Here is a 25,352-nt window from a genome sequence, read left to right on the forward strand (position 1 = left end):
TGTTGGCCCATATTGATAGGATAGCATCTTGCAGTTGATGGAGATTTGTGGGATGCACATCCAGGGCACGAAGCTCCCGTTCCACCACATCCCAAAGATGCTCTATTGGGTTGAGATCTGGTGACTGTGGGGGCCAGTTTAGTACAGTGAACTCATTGTCATGTTCAAGAAACCAATTTGAAATGATTCGACCTTTGTGACATGGTGCATTATCCTGCTGGAAGTAGCCATCAGAGGATGGGTACATGGTGGTCATAAAGGGATGGACATGGTCAGAAACAATGCTCAGGTAGGCCGTGGCATTTAAACGATGCCCAATTGGCACTAAGGGGCCTAAAGTGTGCCAAGAAAACATCCCCCACACCATTACACCACCACCACCAGCCTGCACAGTGGTAACAAGGCATGATGGATCCATGTTCTCATTCTGTTTACGCCAAATTCTGACTCTACCATCTGAATGTCTCAACAGAAATCGAGACTCATCAGACCAGGCAACATTTTTCCAGTCTTCAACTGTCCAATTTTGGTGAGCTTGTGCAAATTGTAGCCTCTTTTTCCTATTTGTAGTGGAGATGAGTGGTACCCGGTGGGGTCTTCTGCTGTTGTAGCCCATCCGCCTCAAGGTTGTATGTGTTGTGGCTTCACAAATGCTTTGCTGCATACCTCGGTTGTAACGAGTGGTTATTTCAGTCAAAGTTGCTCTTCTATCAGCTTGAATCAGTCGGCCCATTCTCCTCTGACCTCTAGCATCAACAAGGCATTTTCGCCCACAGGACTGCCGCATACTGGATGTTTTTCCCTTTTCACACCATTCTTTGTAAACCCTAGAAATGGTTGTGCGTGAAAATCCCAGTAACTGAGCAGATTGTGAAATACTCAGACCAGCCCGTCTGGCACCAACAACCATGCCACAGGTGTTCCTAATAATCCTTTAGGTGAGTGTATATATATATATATATATATATATATACACTCACCTAAAGGATTATTAGGAACACCTGTTCAATTTCTCATTAATACAATTATCTAACCAACCAATCACATGGCAGTTGCTTCAATGCATTTAGGGGTGTGGTCCTGGTCAAGACAATCTCCTGAACTCCAAACTGAATGTCTGAATGGGAAAGAAAGGTGATTTAAGCAATTTTGAGCGTGGCATGGTTGTTGGTGCGAGACGGGCCGGTCTGAGTATTTCACAATCTGCTCAGTTACTGGGATTTTCACGCACAACTATTTCTAGGGTTTACAAAGAATGGTGTGAAAAGGGAAAAATATCCAGTATGCGGCAATCCTGTGGGTGAAAATGCCTTGTTGATGCTAGAGGTCAGAGGAGAATGGGCCGACTGATTCAAGCTGATAGAAGAGCAACTTTGACTGAAATAACCACTCGTTACAACCGAGGTATGCAGCAAAGCATTTGTGAAGCCACAACACGTACAACCTTGAGGCGGATGGGCTACAACAGCAGAAGACCCCACCGGGTACCACTCATCTCCACTACAAATAGGAAAAAGAGGCTACAATTTGCACAAGCTCACCAAAATTGGACAGTTGAAGACTGGAAAAATGTTGCCTGGTCTGATGAGTCTCGATTTCTGTTGAGACATTCAGATGGTAGAGTCAGAATTTGGCGTAAACAGAATGAGAACATGGATCCATCATGCCTTGTTACCACTGTGCAGGCTGGTGGTGGTGGTGTAATGGTGTGGGGGATGTTTTCTTGGCACACTTTAGGCCCCTTAGTGCCAATTGGGCATCGTTTAAATGCCACGGCCTACCCGAGCATTGTTTCTGACCATGTCCATCCCTTTATGACCACCATGTACCCATCCTCTGATGGCTACTTCCAGCAGGATAATGCACCATGTCACAAAGGTCGAATCATTTCAAATTGGTTTCTTGAACATGACAATGAGTTCACTGTACTAAACTGGCCCCCACAGTCACCAGATCTCAACCCAATAGAGCATCTTTGGGATGTGGTGGAACGGGAGCTTCGTGCCCTGGATGTGCATCCCACAAATCTCCATCAACTGCAAGATGCTATCCTATCAATATGGGCCAACATTTCTAAAGAATGCTTTCAGCACCTTGTTGAATCAATGCCACGTAGAATTAAGGCAGTTCTGAAGGCGAAAGGGGGTCAAACACAGTATTAGTATGGTGTTCCTAATAATCCTTTAGGTGAGTGTATATATATATATATATATATATATATATATATATATATATAGGTTCATGACTTTCATATACCTGTGTACTACTTATTAGTGTTTTTCTTTTCATGTGCCCTGTGGCAATTAGACAGAAAACATGAACATCTTTATGGTAATGTACATGCAGTCCTCTTGGGAAAGGCTTTTGTAGATGATAGAAACCATATAAATAACAGCATTTTTTGAAATGTCATACTCCCTCAATGTGTGCAGAGAGCTGTCTGAGCCGTAGTTTGGGGGTAGAGTGCACAAAGGAGCAGGTATGTGAGGTATGAGGTATGTGAATTGCTGCCTGACACGCAGAGCAAATCGAACTTAATCTCCATTAACACAGAGAATGGAGGAATGTAAACTTTTTACCTTTGAAAGAAATATTTAATTGTTTCCGTTCCACTCAAGGGCAAACAACAACACTGAATCTTTTCAATATATACCTGCTTCATTAAATCCCAATGAAAGGGCTACTGTTCTGAAGTGGGAAAGAATCTCTACAAGATTGTAATCGGACAATGGCCTGAACACCGGTGATACAGATACAGAATCACACGGACCTCCATGCACACACCTTTGTAATTCCACACAGGACTTTCACACAAATACTTAACATTATAGCCCTGTTGGTGTGTATCCAATTTTAGATAATGTGTTTTGAATACTTAACAGCAGAGGTATATTCTAAAATGTCAGGGAAGCAACTTAGACAGGAAAAACTGTTTTTTGTTTTACATTATAAACACTTTAGTATCATAACCTTAGCAAAGCTTCTTGCAATCATTACCTTTGTTGCTGTGGCACTATTCGGTAAATAATGACTATAATGGACTGGTGTTTTATTTGTGTGCCAATGAGATGCCTTTGTCCAACTGAAGGCTTGTAAAATCCCTTTTGCCAAGTTCCTGTCCAACACTTATGAACCACAGAATAAAACCACACAAGATTTAATACAAAAGAAAGGCTGTAGCAGAAAAATCTGATAATTTAAGTTCTTGTGTTCATCTGTATTTTGGGAAAATAAACGGTTTCTTCTTCTTTGTTCTCATGTCTAGAATAAAGATTACTAGCCAAAATATTCCAGGAGAAGGATATTAGTGTCTCATATGTACTTTGATTAAGCATCTTACTCTCAGGCATGTGCAACACGGAAATGCTTCCCCTAACCATTCCTGCTCAATGTTAAATGATCTTTTGCTGTAATTGTTTGTCTACATAGCAGTCAACAGTGTAAACAGAAATAAGAAACCATCCTTTAAAACACATATAAGGAGAAATGCCTAAACACACACCTTTAAATCAGCATATTGGAATTTGCATTGCATTCAAAGGTATCCTTGCTCAATGATTTATTGGCTATCATTTTATTCTTAGTAAACTAGTTTAACTTTTTTACTCATGTTTGATCCCAGTATAATATTGATTGGTTGTTTCTTGTAAATTGTACGAGTTTATATTAATCAATTTCTGAATAACTTACCTTGGTAAATGTGTCAGACAAATAGATGAAATAATAATAATAATAATAATAATAATAATAATAATAATAATAATAATAATAATAATAATAATGCCTTTATAAACTTTTACTGTTATACAGCATGGTACAATCACAGTGAAGTGTGGGAAAGTGATGTTAAAAGAATGGGGAGGTGTTGTAAACCATGATACTAACCATGTAAATCATAGCATAACAAAGTCCCTGCATGGTATTACCATTGGAAAAAATGGAAACACTGCTAAATTACCATGTAAATGTACTATAGTACAGTTTCATATGGGCTGAAATCCAGACTGTGACACTAGTCAGTTCACAGGGGCAGTTCACAATTGGCTCCCTTGGTGAATCTGCTGGGGGCCCCTGTTACTAGCCAAAACAAGGGATTATCAGACCATTGGTAAAATAAAATGCAGGTATACAATATGGGTCAAAGATAAGGTTGTATCAGTTTTGTCCCCTACAATATATGGGCAGCTGTGTCTCCTATGACATGCCCCTGCCCCCTACAACACACAACCCCATCTTCTATGACACGCCCCAATTGTCTATGATAATCCCCTGTACCCTATGACTCACCCTTGTCCACTAAGACACTCCCCTATTCCCATACTACACACCCATCCACTATGACACGCCCTTCTCCCCTATCACACAGCATTGCCCTCTACCACACTTTAATGACAAAATCAATGATACACTAACCGATTGTAACCTACATACTCTACTATGACAACATACTGTATATTGTATGGGGTACATATACTTATACAGTGCTAAAATACATAGTAGTAACACAGATAATTGACAAGGACAAGTTATAGTGTGTGCATAATCTCATGATTGCTTTCATTTAGAAGAAAATAAATACATACATACATACATAAAAATGTCTGTTCAATGTCAGCAGGTACTTTGCGTTTATCTTTTCATGCAATAGCCAACACAGATCTTGATTTAGAAAATTAAACACATAAAGGTGCCCCATTAGCTAGAACATTAGCTGTTTATGTGAAACATTGTGGGATTTATGAGATGACAATGATTAACTGGTAATTAGCTAACAATAATTTTTAAGAAGCACAAGAACTGAAATGCACTCAGTTGCTCTGTGTAGGTCGTGATAAAGACTTAAAAGAGAGTAAATCTGAACAGCTGGACATCTGACAAACCTGATATATATTTATTCATCTCTTTGTTGTCTTGAGTTAAGGGATATTTGTGAGGTACTTTTATAACCATTTCAGAGAGGTATAAGATGTTATAGACAAAAATGTGTGGGAGTCCTAAAATGCCTGGACAGTATCATTCAAGATGTGTGATGCTTTTTAGGCATCCAAAGAAATCATAAAAAAACTTAACCATAACAACTCAAGCATTTTATGGCAGTGTGGCATCACCATGCACTAACTGGAGATGATAAATGGTGTGTTAGAGTCACTTAGCACATCAACACCACTCCATTAGTTCATCCCCATGCATAACTTCAAAATATTTTTTTCCACTTGCAACTAAATGTAAGTCTTCTGTGCAGTCATTTTGCAATTACCCGTCCACTGCAGTGACAACAACCTCAACCCACAGTCCTTTCTGCAGATAGAAAGTTAACAACCATCAGTCCCAGAGTCAATATATCTAATTCATCCAAGAGGCACTGTCAGCCAGCTCGGAAGCAGCAACTTGAGAAGAGCATTGGAACTGAACTTTAATTGGAGACTTGAAAGTCAGTATCTGTCATTCTCTTCTCTCTGCAGCTCTGAGAAACTACTGTCTTCACCTTTCCCTTTATGAACGTTGTTCCCTGTGTTCCCATGTTTTTTCAATGTGTGCTGTGCTAATCTACTGTGCTTGGCCACATGATTTGTGTCACGGTTGACCACATCTCTTTAAACTTTCTACATTACCATGATGTTACAGTGTTTTGGTACTGTTTACTCTCTACAGTATAAAGTATTAAGATAATGAATTGACTCCCTAACACAAGCTAAGCATCAATTCCCAAAACAAAGCTGACTGTTCTGTCAGCACCCATCTACACAGCCTCCTTCTTGCCATCACAAACACACTTCAGAAACAGAGCTGAACGTTGATGTCAAATCACACCTGTGCACCTCTTTCTTCTTTTTAGCACCAAGACATCAAGGAGATCTCTTCAATCCCCAGGGGCCGATAAGTACAACAAGAAATATGTTTTAATTTTGAACTTCAAACATTCTATATTTGATCTAGATGCTTAAAGTTATATTGAGTAACTCTACTTGTCTTTGAGTATATTTATAGGATTTTGCTACTCATTTGTTCTAATTTTTCTGACAGCTGCTAAACGTGGCAAGAAACAACATGGGCTTCCAGGTATGCCAGCCTGGTCCCTAGACTACATTAATTTTATTTATATTGATATGAAAATTATAGTAAATTGTAACTGTAATCTTGATAATAAGAACGAGTGAGATATTTAAGGTTTCTTCAGAATCACTTAAGAAAGGCCTTGGGAATTACTTCAAGGTTTTGAGGTATTTAGGTTTAAGGATGTTTCTGCATCCACTATACTTTATATAACAATAACTAACTTTAACTATACTATACCAGAAGCCTCATATACAGGACATCTTAGAAATGCCCATGTGTGCAGATGTCTTCTCCTATTCTGGGCTGGGGTATGGCTCTCAGTGGTGAGCTGAGTACCAGTTGGAGCTTTCAAAACGTAAGATCGTAAGAGACACAAGTTGATTGAAAAATGTGTGTGAAAAAGCACACACTGTCACACCTGACCACTACACAGCCACACAGGGAGTGTCCCCTCTTGACGTGCTCCCAGTGAACTCCGGAGCACTAAAATAAAGTTCTCAATGCTCGGCTGCTGCTCAGTTATGAAGCCAGGGTTCGGTGATCCTCCACCATCCCCCTTAGACAAACTGGTGCCACCGTGTTTCTGAGATCTTAATTTAGATGGCGTTCATGCTGCCTGTGATTTATGCTTCTTTGTGGCCTTACAGCTTTTTCACCTGTTCCTGGCCTGCTTCTCCCTCTTGGAATTTTACACCTCACCAGCTCCATCCCTTCCCCCCCATCCCCCCCACATCCAAGGAGGAAGTTGCAGTCTATGCCAGCATCGCTGTCACTGGTATGTAGGGCTTTGAAGAGAACAACAACCCTTCCGTTGGTCTTCAGTATTTCCAAGATTGAAGTATCCTGCAATGAATTCCACTCACCTTAATCTCTCCTTTAATTCAGTTCATTACCTCTTTTTTTCAGTTATGACCCCTAAAGGCAGGCCTAACAGTTTTGAGGGGTTTTCGTGTGTGTGTGTGAGGAAATGTTTGAAGTACTACAGGTTTACGTTGTACTCAACAGGGGGATTAAGGATGTCTGAGCTACTTAATGGAGTGGGATTAGAAAACTCTAAAAAATTCCACTTGCTTTGCCTGTCCCGATGTCACAACAGTGCAGTACAAAACTCGGTCTCAGTGGTAGGTTGCGTTTTGATGTGAGATTTAAGGGTTTCAAGCTTCCCAAGTGGCTCATCTATTAAAAGCCTCTGCATACAATTCAGGATGCTTTTTAAAGTCTGAAGGCTAATGCTTCAAATCTAGGTTGTAGCAGTAGTTGGAAAGTGTGAAAGGTATGCAATTTTGCTCTTTGAATTCCAAGAACACACTGCAAAGAGATAGCTTTATGCAATTCAATATTGTCTTCAATATCCCTCCAGGGTAGATTTATAGGTTGCAGTGGTTAGTCAAGTTCAATGGTAATTAGCCATTTTAATGCATAATTCTATCTATTATATATTTATTTACTGATTTATTTATTTTGAGAAAATGAAAGATTTAATGAAAGTTTCTGAAATATGTAATTAGAATTTTTTTAGCCAATTGAGGGGAGTGGGGTCTGTGCTAATAAGGATGATATATCAATGAAAATTACACATTTATAACATGAACTGAAAATTTTGGTAATTAAACAACAATGAAGATCAAATTGTTTGTTCGGAAATAGTCATTTAAAAGAGCTACTCCATCTCATATTTTCTGGTTCCTGTATTATGGGGCCAGGTCACAACTCTACTGCCTACAACACAATTTCAGCAAAATGTAAAATAAGTCAAAGTAGCCTCTGACTTCACCCTTAGCACTTGGGAAGATGTGAGAGCATGGTATGATACCTAAAAAGCATCCTGTCCATATGAACAGCATCCTAACACGAAAGACTAATGACAAGGAACTGTTTGAAAAGTAAGGTGAGATTTGAGACATGCCCTGGTTCTGTAGATTTGAGTGCAGTGCTGCTGTATTTTATTTAATGGCTTGTTCTCACTGTTCATTTAATTGTTGGCCTGCTGTAAATGACCCTGAAAAATACCACATTCATCACATTCATCCATTGAAAATGACATTGTTAAGTGCAATTTAGTCTTAAAGTATTAATTCCAGATTTAATTAGAGAAAATAGCTGGTTGGTATGAAAAGTCTCTGAACTATCCGAGCAATCATTTTTGTCTTTCATGAGTAAATGAGTGTTATACGTTTTACCTTTGCCTTCAGTTCTAAACAGTCACAAGGGAGTATCATTTTTGACACGGACGAAATCCTGAATAATTTATTGAAAGACTAGTATCTGAAAAGAAAAGAAAGAATGAAAACAAAAGCCCCAAATTTTGGTGCTCAGTGGCCCATTTTAACAGTAAAGTCCTGGCAAAGGAACTCCAGCAACAGCAGTCAGGAGAGAAATAAATATCCAAGTATCAATTCCATGTTCAAGTACCGGTCAATAACCTTAGAAGCACAAAGAACTGGAGCAGAAAAGAACAGTAGCTTAGATCCAGCTTTTATGCTGCTGGGAGTCCAGTATAAATCATTGCTTTCATCGCCCTGTTTGGACAGTTCAGCTTTCATCTGTTTAAAATGTAGTCTCATTTCTCTTCTTACTGTACTAATGCCTCTCTGTCATCTTTTACCTATTTGTAAAAGGAAGAGACCAGCCTGGTTACCTCTTGAAAAGATTATTGTATGATCGCAGTTGCCCATCTCAGTTTTCTTATAGGACAGGGGTCTCCAGTTAACTATCATTATAAATAAGTTGATTTTGCTAGTATTCAGTAGTAGTTCTCTTTATTACATATACATATGTGTGTATACAGTTAAAATAGTCCAGTTACTGTTTCCACCATGCATCACTGCATAATTTTCAATACGATTAGCAGTGACAGACACAAAGAGGTAAAATTAACCAGCTGCCAAAAAGGTTTTCAAACACAGTCTCTGCACAATTGAATTATGAATGTCTTCAATCAGGTTTCAGTCTCTACCTGTCATATGGTGCCACTTGCAAATACCCCCCAAGCTGATTTACTTGCAATCCTTAATTAGGGATTATTTATTTACATATTGACAAGGTCATGCAAAGGGAAATGTGTAGTAAAAGGAGATTTGGCAAGGTGATGGTGATTCAAATGCCTCTCCCCTTGCCCATTCAAAAAGCCTACTGAAAAGTAAGTTTTAATTTCTCTGAGTGATTTTCGCAGACATCTGCCTTGTAACAATGTATTTGATTCTATTAATGTTTTCCCCTCTGTTCCTGGGTTATTTCCTCTTTTACGTTCTTACACAACACATATATGATCAGTCGATGTACAACACGTGCCTGAAAGTCTCTGAATAAAGATACTGGAGAAAAAAAACTGAGAAAGAAAGTTGGGTTCCCACATTCTTTTTGGCACTGTTCAATTTTAGACTTCATTTAAGACATCCAAAACAAAGACACTGTCTGTCTGGGCATTCAAATAGCTCTTCGGTGAAATTTTGTAATTCGTCCTAAGCACCTATTTGAGCAGCTGTTTTCTGTAAACACGTAACTGGCAACAGGGCTGGTTTTAGATGTCTCTCAATTATAACACAATTACCGCGAGGCAACAATCATTCTGTCTAGCCGTCATCAACACGGACTCAGAATATAACTGTGAATAGCTGCTGGTGGCCAGGACAAATATTGTCTCTCTAATCCAGGAATTACTTGTGAGAATGGCGTGCAGCATTGTAATGTGGTGTGTGATGGAATATTGGCAAAACACTGACGATATTGACCATATAAAAATAACTTTGACTATTCTAATTATGCTGTTGCTTTTTTCTTCTTCTTTTCTAAATACTGTGCCCCCATCACAACGGTTTCTGGAAACAAAGCATGCATTCACAAAGTTATTACTATGAGCTAATACTACCAGCAACCAAAAGTTCCACCACCTCCACTGAGTTTCCTATTTGTTTCCACATTGATACACAGAAATGTGTGTGTCTGTGATCTGGACAGGACTGGATTGGAGAAGGTTATGTTACAGTTGGCACAATTGGCAAATTAGGGTCCTTCACATGATATTGATAGCATTTTATTTTAGGATGTCATGGCGGGGTTGACTCCTAAGAGCAGGAAGGCTGTATCAAGAGGGTGGGGGGGCTGGCTACTATTAAACAGGAATGCCTAGGAATAGCCAAGTTGGAGCTTAGCAGGAGAGGGAGCTACAACTATGCTTTTAGAGCACGACATCATTGTGCAACTACATTGAGGCAATAAAATATTTCTGTACCTGAGCAATGTGGGTCAGGAGGTCAAAAGAGGGTCTGCCAGCAGGGAGTACTTCAGTGCGAATGAGCTGAAGGACTTTCAAGCCCCTTCACATTCACATACAGACAGCAGGCATTGTTACTGACGTGGAATTCATTTTGTTCTTCGCAATCCTAACCATAAATCCGTTAAACACACACCCTTGCACATACTAAGATATTGATGTCCTGATAAATTAGTATTCAAAATTATTCTACAGTATGTCTGTAAGGAAGAAATGTGAACTTGTTTTCACTTAAGAAACAATGGAATTGAAATAAAAGTCACACAATTTGCCAAAAAATATCCCCAATACCTTACATAATTACATATAAACAGAGAATTCATTGAAGTTCTCCCTCCTCCTTTTCCCTGACCTTTTTTTCTATATGACAGCTTGACACATTCTTGGATGCCAATTCAAAAGTTTTCCAGGTAACTTTCCTCATAAGAAAGTTCTTTCCAGAGGTCTATTAATAATGTGACTCTTTCACTGTTTTTTCTTCTTCTTCTTTTTTCTAGGATGCATTTGCGGGTCTTCTATTTTAAACGTTACACCAGTTTTCATGTTAGTAACCTGATATTTGCATAGACTGTTCTTGTATAGTTCAACATATCTTTCAAGTTTCAATAGTAAAATAATACTCTTACATTGCATTTACATTGTTGAAAAGGACTTTGAAAATGTATTTCGCTTATTATCACAACCTCCAGTGGACAGATCTGAGACTTTCCTTTCTTAAATGCTTCCTTAGCATAGATGTATTTCCAGTTTAAATCTTTCATGTTATTTTATGGTCTCTGAGTAATACAGTAAAAAAAAAAAAAAAAAGATCCTAGCCAACAATAGTGCCTCTGCGCTGTACTGGGTATTTGGACAACGTCTTTGCACACAATTGTGACCTAATGTTCTGGCCATTTGATTAATTACTACCCATTAGCAGAACAAAACAGAAAATACAAGCAACAGGTGCAGACCATGTGGATCTTAACTTGTTGTTGGTTCATACTTGTTATAGCCTAATGATGTAAGAACCAATGATGTTTCTATTATTCTTTTTAGCAACTTTCAGCAACTACAATACCTCAAACTGGGCTCACTAAGAATACTCTCCTAGGCTGTTCTTCGATGTCACAGCTCTTTTTGTGTCTCATTGCTAACTTTATTATTTTTGTAAGTCGTTTCCTTTGTGTTTCTGTTGTTTCTTTAGTATAGCTTATCAGATTTTCTTTCTTTCTGATACTACCAGTTCTTTGTTTTCTCTCTTTGCCCACTCCTATTCTACAATTTATTTTTAAAGCATTATACTGTGTTTCTCTTTACAAGCAAATTGCTAATTAAACTGAAATTCGGTTGGAACTTATGTGAGCCTTAATCCTTTCCTTTTTAATACGGCTGCAGGATTCATTTGTCATTGCTTTGTCATGGTCATAATTTTCTGTTTCAAAATACCAAGGGTGTAATGTATAAGCTGTCTACAACTTATATTATATCCTATTCATTGTTGTTGTTTTTGTACTATAATTGTTATTACTAAAGTTACACAATGCATTTTCTTTTTAACATTTCTGCACAAATAGCAGTATTTTTTTATATATTAATATTTTAAATTATAACCCATGACAACATTTGCTGGACGGTCTTCAAGCTCAAAAGTCAGGATTCAGATGTTTATGTGCAACTTTGTTCATGTATTTTCATGAGTTGGGGGATTATACATTATTGCCCTGATGTAAAAAAACAAAACCACAAGGAAACTCTTCTATTAATATAGCATTTTGAATAGATTTTTACCCCACCTGAGGTGTACATTTTAAGATATGCATTTCATATTGCATTCAGACATAATCATTTTTAAACGTCTTTCTCTTTCATTTCAATTGTGTAACACGTTTAGTTTTACATTTTAATGTATTTGTATGAAATGCACAAGAAACATTCTGGAAAACAAAGTGTAAAGTCAACTGAAACATTACACCGATAAAGAGACAATTGTCTGGTGATTTTTCCACAGAGTGCTCTAAGACCCATGTGATAGGTAGGTGTGAGGCTTTCTCATTGCTGCAGCTCAAGGTATTTGCAGGTATCCATTTCCCTGTGAAATGTGTTGGCCCTGAGCCCACCTGCCCAGGCTTTCAGAGGCTTTTCTCTGGGCACAATGGGGGGATTGCGTGTGAGGATCTCAGAACGCTCCTGTGCCTCAGTCTTTTCACAGACCCAGATATCTACACACCATTCCTCCACTTTATTGTGCACTGTAGAAGCTTTCATGCATTGGCATAACGTTCGTTCAGAAGTGGGGGGGACATTCATTGTGAGTCTGATGGTGGGGGTGGGAGGGGGCAGGGCTGCCAAGTTGTACAGCTGGGGAATCAAGGGGAATTTGTTGGGGGAAAATCCCCCCCATGCCCTGCCGTGGTGTCGTAGCACTGCCACAGCACTGGAAATATGTCTATATTTTCCACAGAAAATGCTTACAATAATGCTGACATTACGAACACTAAGGAAATCTCTTAGGAACTCTTACCAAATGGTTCTGTGTGTCATAGGAAAATACTGAAATTGTAAAGCTATTAATATAAATATTTGTTATGTGATATTAATATTATTGTGAATTTAAACATATTGGATTGCAGGCAAAGGTTATGCCAATTCTTATAAAGGGATATTTCTTATTTAAGGATGAGAAGTTTAGAAAACAAAAGAAGGGAAAGCTGCACACCCAGGTATGCACATCTAAAACACTGTAAATAGCATCTGTGAAGTGTGTGTGAAGCTTTCCCTTTTATTTGTTTTCTAAAGTACACATCCATTGGCCTCGATATATATACTGTAAATGAAGAGTGCAAAACTATTTCCTGCAGAATAGACGAGAATTTAACAGCATCTGAAATGGGAAGACACCATTTAAACCATCTCAATCCCTTTTCAAACCCTTCCATTAAATGTAATAAGTCATATATCTGTCTAGTATGAGTAATATTTGAAATATTTCTGGAAATTCTATTTAATAACACTGCTATTAAAGCCCGGCTACCACATTATAGTGTTGGGTCAAGTATAAATGTGAAAACTTTAATAATTATACAGAGTCTGGATTGTTGTTGTATATTATGAAACGATAGCAGAATTACTAATCCCCACAATATTCCTCAGATTACTTCATTCCAAATAAAGGCATACATTACAAGAACTGCTCTTATTTTCCAGAGTAGTAAGCAAATCAGGACTGTACAAATAATTTATTATTTTTGCTTTTCTATTATTTTTCTCAAAATTACTATATACAGTCATTTACTCAGCTCAATATTTAAGTTACAATCGAAAGCAATGTTAGCCATTTATGCATCATCAATAAATGTAGCGACAGGCTGTACTGTAAGCAAGCAGCACCATCTACTGGACAAATTGATCCACTTAGTTAATTGAGTGAAGCTGGCTATACAATGGATCTGACATTGAAACCAATTGCAGTCAGTTGCATAGCTACAGGGTGGGCATTTGGGCAATTCAATTAGGTGATCTGAATAAGTGAATTAGACTGCCATCCTCTGAGATGGTTGCTGTATTCCCCAGGGCTGGGTCTCAAAACTTCAGTTATGTGTCTCTAATAAGTTAACAATGAACACATACAGCCTCCAAAAAAAACTTTGTTACTACTAAGTGTTTGAGTAAGATCTCAGTAATGTCGTTTCTTGTGTTTAAATTGAGAAGTCTTAAATATGTACATATGTAGTCAGTGATTTGGTGTGTGTATAGCATATATGTAGCGTACATGCATCCCTTTCCATCTCTCTGTGTACTGAACAGTCAACATGATGTTCCTGTGTGCAGTATTGTTACTATTAAAAGTGTACATTTCATTTATTCGAGGAAAAATAATATTGCACACATAATATAATTTGTTATGTCACCCTTTTACAAATATTCCCCCCCTTTTTATGTTTTGATAATGTACACAATGACTGTAGTTTGAATTGTATTGCTCACTGAGATATATTACTTATCATTGAAAAGCAGTGTTAAATACAGCATATTAAGTGCTGAAGTTTGTTTTGTTAAGAAATACTGTGTGTTTTAAAACACCACAATCAAATGCTAATACTTTAAATGACATCCCATTCAATCTTACCTGGAGGGGCACCTGAGCTATGAAAATCAAACCTTTATCTTCTCCAACGATAGGGAACAAAACCTGATCATGTGACGGGGGCGGAGTCGTCCGATCACATGACAGGGGAGTGAGGCCATCGTGTACCCCATGGAAGGCTGTGTTTGATTGTTGGAAGCTTCTTGGTTTTCTCATCGAGTCTGATATTGGGGATTTGAATCATGTCTCTGGAAGTGGAATCCGCAGAGTAAGTGTAATTAGGTCCTTTGTGCCTCTTTTATATGTGCAAAATAGCGTTATTGTGATTCTGATTTGAAAGGCTTCGTCCGTCTTGCTTGACAATGCTGTTATTGGAGTTGAGGCCTAGTCCGACTGGCGTGTCAGAAGATACTGTATGCAGACAACAACATGGTTTAATTAAAACGAATAAACACAAAATGCGTGCAAAGTTGTGTTCGTGCTCAACTAAGATACATATTGTATATAAATTGCTATTAAACTATTACCTGTACATCACATGTTTGTGTTGTGTTGTGTTGTGTTGTGTTGTGTTGTGTTAGATATCTAGTTAGATACTTTGAGTTGAGCGAAGGTATTTATTAAAGTCATGCATTGGAATAGCATTGTCTGAATTGCAGGTTATTTTAAATTCAGTTATGTGTATGTATTAGAGAAATGTATAGATCTCTCCAAAGTAATCCTTGAATAAATTGATTCTATCTTAAATTACGTTTCCCACGGTGTTCGCCCCCTCATTTGTTATGATGACGAGAATATGCGTCCTGATCATATCTTTTTTGAATTACAGAACATTCATTTGAATTAATTAATCGAATCAAGTTTTATACTTCCAATGGGGCATTCCTAATCTGGATTGACAGACATTGATTAGCACTAGTATTGGACTACTCTTGCTAAAGTAACATTGAATAGTCCTAAACAAGGTCTGTGAAACCGGCAGATATTGTCAGGAATGTAAACTAAGCGAAGTAATTGGGTGATGGGTGTAGCAGCGAGATTTATGATATTTACATTTTTTACACATTTCTTTTTACATCATATCTTATGATGTGATTTGATACAGTTTCACTGTTTTATGTTTTGTTAGTATGAGATATTCACTGTTTTCAATGGCTTCACAGCGTGATCCGTCTGATAATGCAGTATCTGAAGGAAAACAATCTGCACCGGACCCTGGCCACGCTGCAGGAGGAGACGACTGTGTCGCTGAACACCGTGGACAGCATTGAGAGCTTTGTGGCTGACATTAACAGTGGTCACTGGGACACTGTCTTACAGGCCATCCAGTCCCTGAAACTCCCAGATAAGACACTCATTGATCTCTATGAGCAGGTATATACACATTTCTGGTGGTGGGTCTTGCGTTACTTATTTTATTTTGTTTTACAAAGAAGAAAACCTTATTTCTTGTGTCCTTGTATTGCCCTGTGTTTGCTTTTCTCTAAATTATGTCTTGATGTCAAGTAGTGGCCTAAGTGCTGCCAGCATGAGTGACGGGCATCCTGTTCTTCTTGTGTGGGACCTGCTTCATGCAATCTGCTTAGGTTTTCCCTTTTTTACCCGACAGGTGGTGTTGGAGCTGATTGAACTGCGAGAGTTGGGAGCTGCCAGGTCTCTGCTGAGGCAGACAGACCCCATGATCATGCTGAAGCAGACCCAGCCTGAGAGGTACATCCACTTGGAGAACCTCTTGGCCAGGTCCTACTTTGACCCTCGTGAGGTGAGTAAGTGTGGAAACTGGACACAGAGTGCCTTTGTGTATGTATAACACATTTGTATCGCAGCCAGACTAAGGGTGTACCAGAAGTACTATATGGTTGTTTGATAAGCATTAAGTATAGCCGCATTATATAAGTGGCAGGACAGAGCTCCCTGCCTCAGTCTCTCCCTCTCCTGCCCAGGCCTACCCAGATGGCAGCAGTAAAGAGAAGCGACGAGTGGCTATTGCCCAGGCCTTGGCTGGTGAGGTCAGTGTGGTCCCTCCCTCGCGTCTCATGGCCCTGCTTGGACAGGTGAGTGTTGTATATGATACCTCAGGTCTATGAAGTCAACTTTCACAACTGCATTTACGTAGGTTAGCTTACCTAGATGCATTCCCAGGCAGATGTCGTCTTGGCAGCAGGTGCTGTATTTCTCTTAATTTTGCCAACATCAATTCTGTCATAACTTGAGAAGCACTCCTCAATATGAGCTGCAGAAAGTCCCAGTATTTTAGCTGAGAATAGCTTTCAGATATAAACTTTCTGGTGTGCTGCTCTATAATACTTCCTTTTTTGTATTTATCTGAAGAAGCATGCTTTTTAATTCCTGGAAAAATCAGGCTTGCAGCTGTTGAGAATATGTTTACCTGTTTTTGTTTGATTTTGTTCTTCTGTTCGTGGATCCAACCATGTTTTGTATTTTATTAATATTACGATGTTAGAGATGAAAGCCTTGAAAGGGAAGTCTATTCAAGCAGAGCAACGTCAGCTTTACCTGCTTTTCCTCCCGACAGTCTCTGAAGTGGCAGCAGCATCAGGGCCTGCTCCCCCCAGGCATGACCATTGATTTGTTCAGGGGTAAAGCTGCCGTAAAGGATGTGGAAGAGGAGAAGTTTCCCACACAGCTCAGCAGGCACATCAAGGTACGCTCCATCCAGCCACTGGTGATGTTTTACTCGGTTTCGCAGCAGTTCAGATGGTTATTGACATTAGTCTGAGATCAAAATGGTTCTGAAGAAGAGTAGATGTACCATATTTAAATGTTTTTTCACCTGTCATCCTCAGTGTTAACTCCACACTTTTGATCGTAAAACCTTGTAGCTAATTTAGTAAATAATACTATGAACTCTGCTTTTCATGATTCTTGCATTTAGTTGGAAACCACATGGTTATCAAAAGCAGTTTAATGTTTCAGTCATTGCAAGGAGATTTATGACCCTTCTTCCTGAAATCTTTAGCATCGCAGACTCTATTTGAGGAGAATTAATGTAATAAATAAAATGCCATGATTTCCTTTTGTTTTCCTGTGTTTACAGTTTGGTCAGAAGTCCCATGTTGAATGTGCTCGCTTCTCGCCAGACGGCCAGTATCTGGTCACAGGCTCCGTTGATGGCTTTATTGAGGTGTGGAATTTCACTACGGGCAAAATCAGGAAGGTATGTTGTTTATGATCGGGCTCAATTCAAAGTTAGTCTTAAGAGATTTAACAGTTTGATTGTAGGCAAAGATAAGTTACAGTGAGGGGAAAAAAGTATTTGATCCCCTGCTGATTTTGTTTGTTTGCCCACTGACAAAGAAATGATCAGTCTATAACTTTAATGGTAGGTGTATTTTAACAGTGAGAGACAGAATAACAACAAAAAAATCCAGAAAAACGCATTTCAAAAAAGTTATAAATTGATTTGCATGTTAATGAGGGAAATAAGCATTTGATCTCCTATCAATCAGCAAGATTTCTGCCTCCCAGGTGTCTTTTATACAGGTAACGAGCTGAGATTAGGAGCACTCTCGTAAAGGGAGTGCTCCTAATCTCAGCTCGTTACCTGTATAAAAGACACCTGTCCACAGAAGCAATCAATCAATCAGATTCCAAACTCTCCACCATGGCCAAGACCAAAGAGCTGTCCAAGGATGTCAGGGACAAGATTGTAGACCTACACAAGGCTGGAATGGGCTACAAGACCATCGCCAAGCAGCTTGGTGAGAAGGTGACAACAGTTAGTGCAATTATTCGCAAATGGAAGAAACACAAAATAACTGTCAGTCTCCCTCGGTCTGGGGCTCCATGCAAGATCTCGCCTCGTGGAGTTTCAATGATCATGAGAACGGTGAGGAATCAGCCCAGAACTACACGGGAGGATCTTGTTAATGATCTCAAGGCAGCTGGGACCATAGTCCCCAAGAAAACAATTGCTAACACACTACGCCGTAAAGGACTGAAATCCTGCAGCGCCTGCTAGGTCCCCCTGCTCAAGAAAGCACATGTACAGGCCCGTCTGAAGTTTGCCAACATCTGATTGATTCAGAGGAGAACTGGGTGAAAGTGTTGTGGACAGATTAGACCAAAATCGAGCTCTTTGGCATCAACTCAACTCACCATGTTTGGAGGAGGAGGAATGACCCCAAGAACACCATCCCCACCGTCAAACATGGAGGTGGAAACATTATGCTTTGGGGGTGTTTTTCTGCTAAGGGGACAGGACAACTGCACCGCATCAAAGGGACGATGGACGGGACCATGTACCATCAAATCTTGGGTGAGAACCTCCTTCCCTCAGCCAGGGCATTGAAAATGGGTCGTGGATGGGTATTCCAGCATGACAATGACCCAAAACACACAGCCAAGGCAACAAAGGAGTGGCTCAAGAAGAAGCACATTAAGGTCCTGGAGTGGCCTAGCCAGTCTCCAGACCTTAATCCCATATAAAATCTGTGGAGGGAGCTGAAGGTTCGAGTTGCCAAACGTCAGCCTCGAAACCTTAATGACTTTGAGAGGATCTGCAAAGAGGAGTGGGACAAAATCCCTCCTGAGATGTGTGCAAACCTGGTGGCCAACTACAAGAAACGTCTGACCTCTGTGATTGCCAACAAGGGTTTTGCCACCAAGTACTAAGTCGAAGGGGTCAAATACTTATTTCCCTCATTAACATGCAAATCAATTTATAACTTTTTTGAAATGCGTTTTTCTGAATTTTTTTGTTGTTATTCTGTTTCTCACTGTTAAAATACACCTACCATTAAAATTATAGACTGATCATTTCTTTGTCAGTGGGCAAACTTACAAAATCAGCAGGGGATCAAATACTTTTTTCCCTCACTGTATGTCAGGAATAAACAGTGTGTGTGTGTGTGTGTGTGTGTGTATATATATATATATATATATATATATAGAATTTGTATTCACATCAGCATCTTTAAAACTTGTAACTAACTAGAGCTCACAATGGCTGCAGGCAGCAGTAGAAATCCTAAACACACTGTTGGGGGCGATTGTGTATTGTTGGGGCTACTTGCGGATCAGGTTTAGCCGTGGCAAACGAGAGCGGGGGGCGGAGCATATGTGTGCCACCTGGCCTGAATAGTGCTGCAGGAAACCCTTGTGTCATAGGGAAGTTCTGCTTGTCTGTTCCCCAGGATCTGAAGTACCAGGCCCAGGACAACTTCATGATGATGGATGACGCTGTGCTGTGCATGTGTTTCAGTCGGGACACTGAGATGTTGGCCACAGGCGCCCAGGATGGAAGGATAAAGGTGAGCATGATTAAATCGTTTTCTCCATTTATTTATCCATGCCTAGATGCTGTTTTTTTGGTGTTTATTTTTTATTTTTACCTGATAAAGTGCCTAACTGCAAGTGTGCAATATATGAGGAAAGCATTGGAAATCTACACTCACCTAAAGAATTATTAGGAACACCTGTTCAATTTCTCATTAATGCAATTATCTAACCAACCAATCACATGGCAGTTGCTTCAATGCATTTAGGGGTGTGCTCCTGGTCAAGACAGTCTCCTGAACTCCAAACTGAATGTCTGAATGGGAAAGAAAGGTGATTTAAGCAATTCTGAGCGTGGCATGGTTGTTGGTGCCAGACGGGCCGGTCTGAGTATTTCACAATCTGCTCAGTTACTGGGATTTTCACGCACAACCATTTCTAGGGTTTACAAAGAATGGTGTGAAAAGGGAAAAACATCCAGTATGCGGCAGTCCTGTGGGCGAAAATGCCTTGTTGATGCTAGAGGTCAGAGGAGAATGGGCCGACTGATTCAAGCTGATAGAAGAGCAACTTTGACTGAAATAACCACTCGTTACAACCGAGGTATGCAGCAAAGCATTTGTGAAGCCACAACACGTACAACCTTGAGGTGGATGGGCTACAACAGCAGAAGACCCCACCGGGTACCACTCATCTCCACTACAAATAGGAAAAAGAGGCTACAATTTGCACAAGCTCACCAAAATTGGACAGTTGAAGACTGGAAAAATGTTGCCTGGTCTGATGAGTCTCGATTTCTGTTGAGACATTCAGATGGTAGAGTCAGAATTTGGCGTAAACAGAATGAGAACATGGATCCATCATTCCTTGTTACCACTGTGCAGGCTGGTGGTGGTGGTGTAATGGTGTGGGGGATGTTTTCTTGGCACACTTTAGGCCACTTAGTGCCAATTGGGCATCGTTTAAATGCCACGGCCTACCTGAGCATCGTTTCTGACCATGTCCATCCCTTTATGACCACCATGTACCCATCCTCTGATGGCTACTTCCAGCAGGATAATGCACCATGTCACAAAGGTCGAATCATTTCAAATTGGTTTCTTGAACATGACAATGAGTTCACTGTACTAAACTGGCCCCCACAGTCACCAGATCTCAACCCAATAGAGCATCTTTGGGATGTGGTGGAACGGGAGCTTCGTGCCCTGGATGTGCATCCCACAAATCTCCATCAACTGCAAGATGCTATCCTATCAATATGGGCCAACATTTCTAAAGAATGCTTTCAGCACCTTGTTGAATCAATGCCACGTAGAATTAAGGCAGTTCTGAAGGCGAAAGGGGGTCAAACACAGTATTAGTATGGTGTTCCTAATAATCCTTTAGGTGAGTGTATAACTGGTATGCGCTACTCTTCATGAATGAAAAATGTGGGCTTCTCAAGAGGATATAGCTGCAGTATCTTAAATTCATGCAATGCAGCCCCTATAAGTGCCAATATAAAGTAAACCCTCGGGAATCTCAGTAGTAGGACAGCATGCTGTTTTACAAGCTTAGTAGATGCATTGCCAACCTAATAATTAGCATTGGCAGAGATTGATGTGAAACCCTCACTGAGAGCAGTTTTTAGCAGCAGATGAGCAAAACACTTTGTGTGTTGAGTATCATTCCTCTAAACATGCTTGATTAAGTTAAGGTCTCTTTAATACTTAAAACACAATAAGCATCCTTTTAAATGGGGCTAATTGATTTTCCTTTCGTTTGACAGGTGTGGAAAATTCAGAGTGGCCAGTGCCTGAGGAGGTTTGAGCGTGGACACAGCAAAGGAGTCACCTGTCTCAGCTTCTGCAAGGACAGCAGTCAGCTCCTCAGTGCCTCCTTCGACCAGACCATCAGGTGTGACCACAGATACTGATACTGTAATAAAATATACAGTGATACTTCTATTCAAGTGACAATTCATTTGCAGCATGCAATATGAAAATGAAAACTATTTAAAATTCTATTTTAGAAACCACAAACCCTTTAAGATATTTTACATTTTCTTCTGTTCCATTCAAGCCTCGTCAAGCCTGCTAGCTCTGGGCACTATACGATTATGTATCTTATCTGGAAATCTTTTTTTCCATCAGAATTTCCATTGACTTTTTAATAGAAAATGTAATTATATAAACTGTCACAAGATTGTACTCTGTCAGCCCAGCCATTCTAAATGGACTGCAGCTCAATATCAGATTGGCTCAATTCCAGCTTTTAATGTAGCTTGGGGAGGCAGTTTTAATATAGTGTAACGTACCTGGAGAAAAAAAGCAGTGAGGTAACCTATGTATTCATGTTTTGTGTTCTAAAGTGTATATTGGTTTTATACCAAAATAAATGTCTGCTTTGAATTGGGCAGCTTTTTTGTCCCTGCCTGTGTTCTCTTGCTCAAGTAACACAAAGCTTGTACCGCTGTGCTCTGCAGGGTCCATGGGCTGAAATCTGGCAAGACGCTCAAGGAGTTCCGTGGCCATTCGTCCTTCGTGAACGAAGCCACCTTCACACAGGACGGACATTACATCATCAGCGCCTCTTCTGACGGAACCGTCAAGGTAGTGAGACGAGGGCCGCGGGAACCTTAACTGGGAGATGGGGAAAAAGGCTGTAGTTTGTCACCTGCTGGGAGGAAAGAGAGGGCTGTCCAGGGAGTTAAAACGCACATCTCAATGCACCTTTGTTATCCTTGGAGATATTAAATTGTGTGTGTATATGTGTATAATGTATATATGTTTGTTCTCTTTTTACACGTGGTATAATGTTACTGTATTTTGCAGTATGTTAGCTGGCATTTCTGCAGTGGGCAGGAAATGTATTTTGCTCATTACAGCTCAAAGTGCTGTAGGTGGAAGAAGAGCTCAATCAAATATATATATATATTTTTTCCCAACTCCCAGATCTGGAACATGAAGACAACAGAATGCTCAAACACTTTCAAGTCCTTGGGGACCACGGCCGGCACCGACATCACTGTTAACAACGTCATCCTGCTGCCGAAGAACCCTGAGCACTTTGTGGTGTGCAACAAGTCCAACACCGTGGTCATCATGAACATGCAGGGCCAGGTGAGAGGGCTTTATTCTTATCATTTCTACCAGTGCATGTAGTTATAAAATGTTGCCTTTCTTTCATAATCCTATGCCAGTGCTTCTCAAAGGGTGGTCCATCGTGGTCCTCTGCTCCGGTCCATTCAGGTTGAACTGAAAACAATGACCAGCTTAGTGTTGCCAGGACTAGACGGAAGAAACCGTTTTCTTTTTGTAAATGTAACTTGGTTCGAACCAGAGCCTGGCCGCCACACTGAGGCTGGCCTCGGTACAATGACGCGTTGTTTGCTTGTTCCAGATCGTAAGGAGCTTCAGCTCTGGTAAAAGAGAAGGTGGTGACTTCGTGTGCTGTACCCTGTCCCCCCGTGGAGAGTGGATCTACTGCGTGGGAGAGGACTTCGTGCTGTACTGCTTCAGTACCGTGACCGGCAAGCTGGAGAGGACCCTGACGGTAGGCCCACCCCCCCAGTCGCCTCCATTGCTGTGCAGCCATTCGCACAGAAGCTAAACTGCCTCGCTGTGGGCTGGGTACCAGGCATAGACCAGCTATACAGCCAAGTCACCTTGTTTAGTTTCAAAGGCTCTGTGGTTTTTAGGGCTATGTCTGTTCTATGCGTCCAGGTTCTGCTTCCAAAACAAATTCTGGATTACATTCATTGTTTCGCTTCTTTGTTTGTGCCATCAATCTCTTGATCTCAATTAAATAGCATTGATTTTGCACTAGGTGTCAAATGAATTTTTCCTAATCCCTGTTTCATTAACAGATCCACGAGAAAGATGTCATTGGCATCGCACACCACCCCCACCAGAACATGATTGCCACCTACAGTGAGGACGGCCTGCTCAAACTCTGGAAACCGTAACTGGCGACTCTCACATGGACTGACCTTATTTTGTGGGGGGGGGCCTCTGAGACAGGGGTCATCAGATGCTATTTTTTGTTCTTTTTTTAAATCAGGTCATGCATTTTTTTGTTCTGTTTTTGGCTCTAAAATGCATGATTGTTTATATTCTGAAATGTGAAAGGATGTGAGTCATTCCTTGGTTGTTTTTACATTGTATTTAAAATCCAAAACCATATATAGAATTATCCACCCTCCTGATTAAATTGTCCTCCTGTTGTATGTAATGTTTCTGGTTGTAAAATGCATGACTGTTTTTTTATAACTAAGGTATTGATTGGATAGATGTCTCTGTTGTTCCTCAGACTACATAAAGACTCATTTTTCACCCACGTCCAAGATGTACATTTTTTATGAGGCATGATTGTGTCAGTGTTCTGTCCTGTGATGTCTTTAAGTGTTTAACCTGGTATATGGAAGTTATCATCCTACATCTCCTCCATACAATTAAAAACACCAGACAAGATGCATATTTATATAGATATTTAAATTTGCAATGTGATACTTTTTCCCATTTTCTGGTTATAAAATGCATGGATGCTAGCAGTAAGTGTATACTGATTTACAAATCTATATTTCTGGAATTCTTGTATAAAACTATTTTTGTGACATGTACAGTAAATATGAAGTATGATTATTATATTTCTTGGCAGATGCCCTTATCCATGCTTACTGAATATATATGTAGTGAGGCTACATTTGTTCTTTTGCATTTTAATCTTTCAACTTTGCATGGGAGTTGAGAGCTGCTTTAGACTTGCTGCCTTACAATGATATTGCTAGATATTTCACATTTACCTCCGTGAAAATATTTTCCTTTTAAGAAGCTATAACTAGACTATTGTTTCTGGTTACATCATCATCTTCAGCATCTGATGAACATTCACGACTGGCTGTCCATCGGCTGCATCGGTAAAATGTGTTAACAATTATGCTATTTTATTGTACGATACTGCTCGACATTAAGTACACTGCAAATTGCTATTTTAATTAATTTATGTATCTGTAGTACAAGAAGTTGGCTTTGATTTTATACTTTGATTTTTTTTTTTTATTTAGTATATTTTTGAAACCTTAAATGTATTCAGTGCTGCCTGGTAAAACCTGCCCATCATAAATGAACCACTGGCACATGTATAACAGCACTGCCAGAAAGTGTTTTGCTGGGATTGTATTTAGACAAATCCTAACAAGGAAGCTGTCATTGTAGTTGTGCTAATGATCCAGTCTTGGCTATGGCAAAAACATGAAGCTGGAATGCAAGGAAAGCAGAGGTGATGGTAGTCCTTCCTGATTGGCTTTTCAGCACAAAACGCTGGACACAATTGAAGAGGCTTCTTAAGCATTCATTACATAAAAACACTGCTACTCACCCTTCAGAGCTGCACAATTGGTAACCTCTCAATTCTAAACCTCATTTGCAGTATCGTCAAAATCTGCCTTGACAAAGCTAAACAAGACTGCCAGTTCTGAAAATTGACTACTGAAGTACATTTTCAGTAGCATGGAAATTGCCCACCTACTTCCTGTAAAGCCATGTCTACAGGTTGCCAAAGGGATGCTGCTTCCTTGGTTGTAGAGCTGTGACTAGGGCTGTGCAACTATACACAAACCACAAGATTAAATTCTCATTGATATAATATTGATTAAATTACACAATAAAGAAAAAAACAAATTGCTTATTAAAATAAAAGTATCCATATTCTTGTGTTGTCAAATGAGACCATCACTTC

General features: G+C 39.7%; 1 protein-coding gene across 1 annotated transcript; it reads left to right on the forward strand.

Annotated features, from left to right (window-relative positions):
- Nucleotides 1-14,531: 14,531 nt before the first annotated feature.
- Nucleotides 14,532-23,947, forward strand: LOC136766706 (WD40 repeat-containing protein SMU1). Its single transcript, XM_066720427.1, has 12 exons — nucleotides 14,532-14,664; nucleotides 15,560-15,770; nucleotides 16,006-16,158; nucleotides 16,340-16,450; nucleotides 16,933-17,061; nucleotides 17,455-17,574; nucleotides 19,553-19,669; nucleotides 21,403-21,530; nucleotides 22,099-22,225; nucleotides 22,568-22,735; nucleotides 23,016-23,168; nucleotides 23,482-23,947. Exons 1-12 carry the CDS (start codon nucleotides 14,639-14,641, stop codon nucleotides 23,578-23,580), a joined length of 1,542 nt encoding a protein of 513 aa, XP_066576524.1. The 5' UTR covers nucleotides 14,532-14,638; the 3' UTR covers nucleotides 23,581-23,947.
- The last annotated feature ends 1,405 nt before the right edge of the window (nucleotides 23,948-25,352 follow it).

This window comes from Amia ocellicauda, chromosome 13 (assembly GCF_036373705.1).
Source record: "Amia ocellicauda isolate fAmiCal2 chromosome 13, fAmiCal2.hap1, whole genome shotgun sequence".
In the NCBI taxonomy this organism is placed as follows: domain Eukaryota; kingdom Metazoa; phylum Chordata; class Actinopteri; order Amiiformes; family Amiidae; genus Amia; species Amia ocellicauda.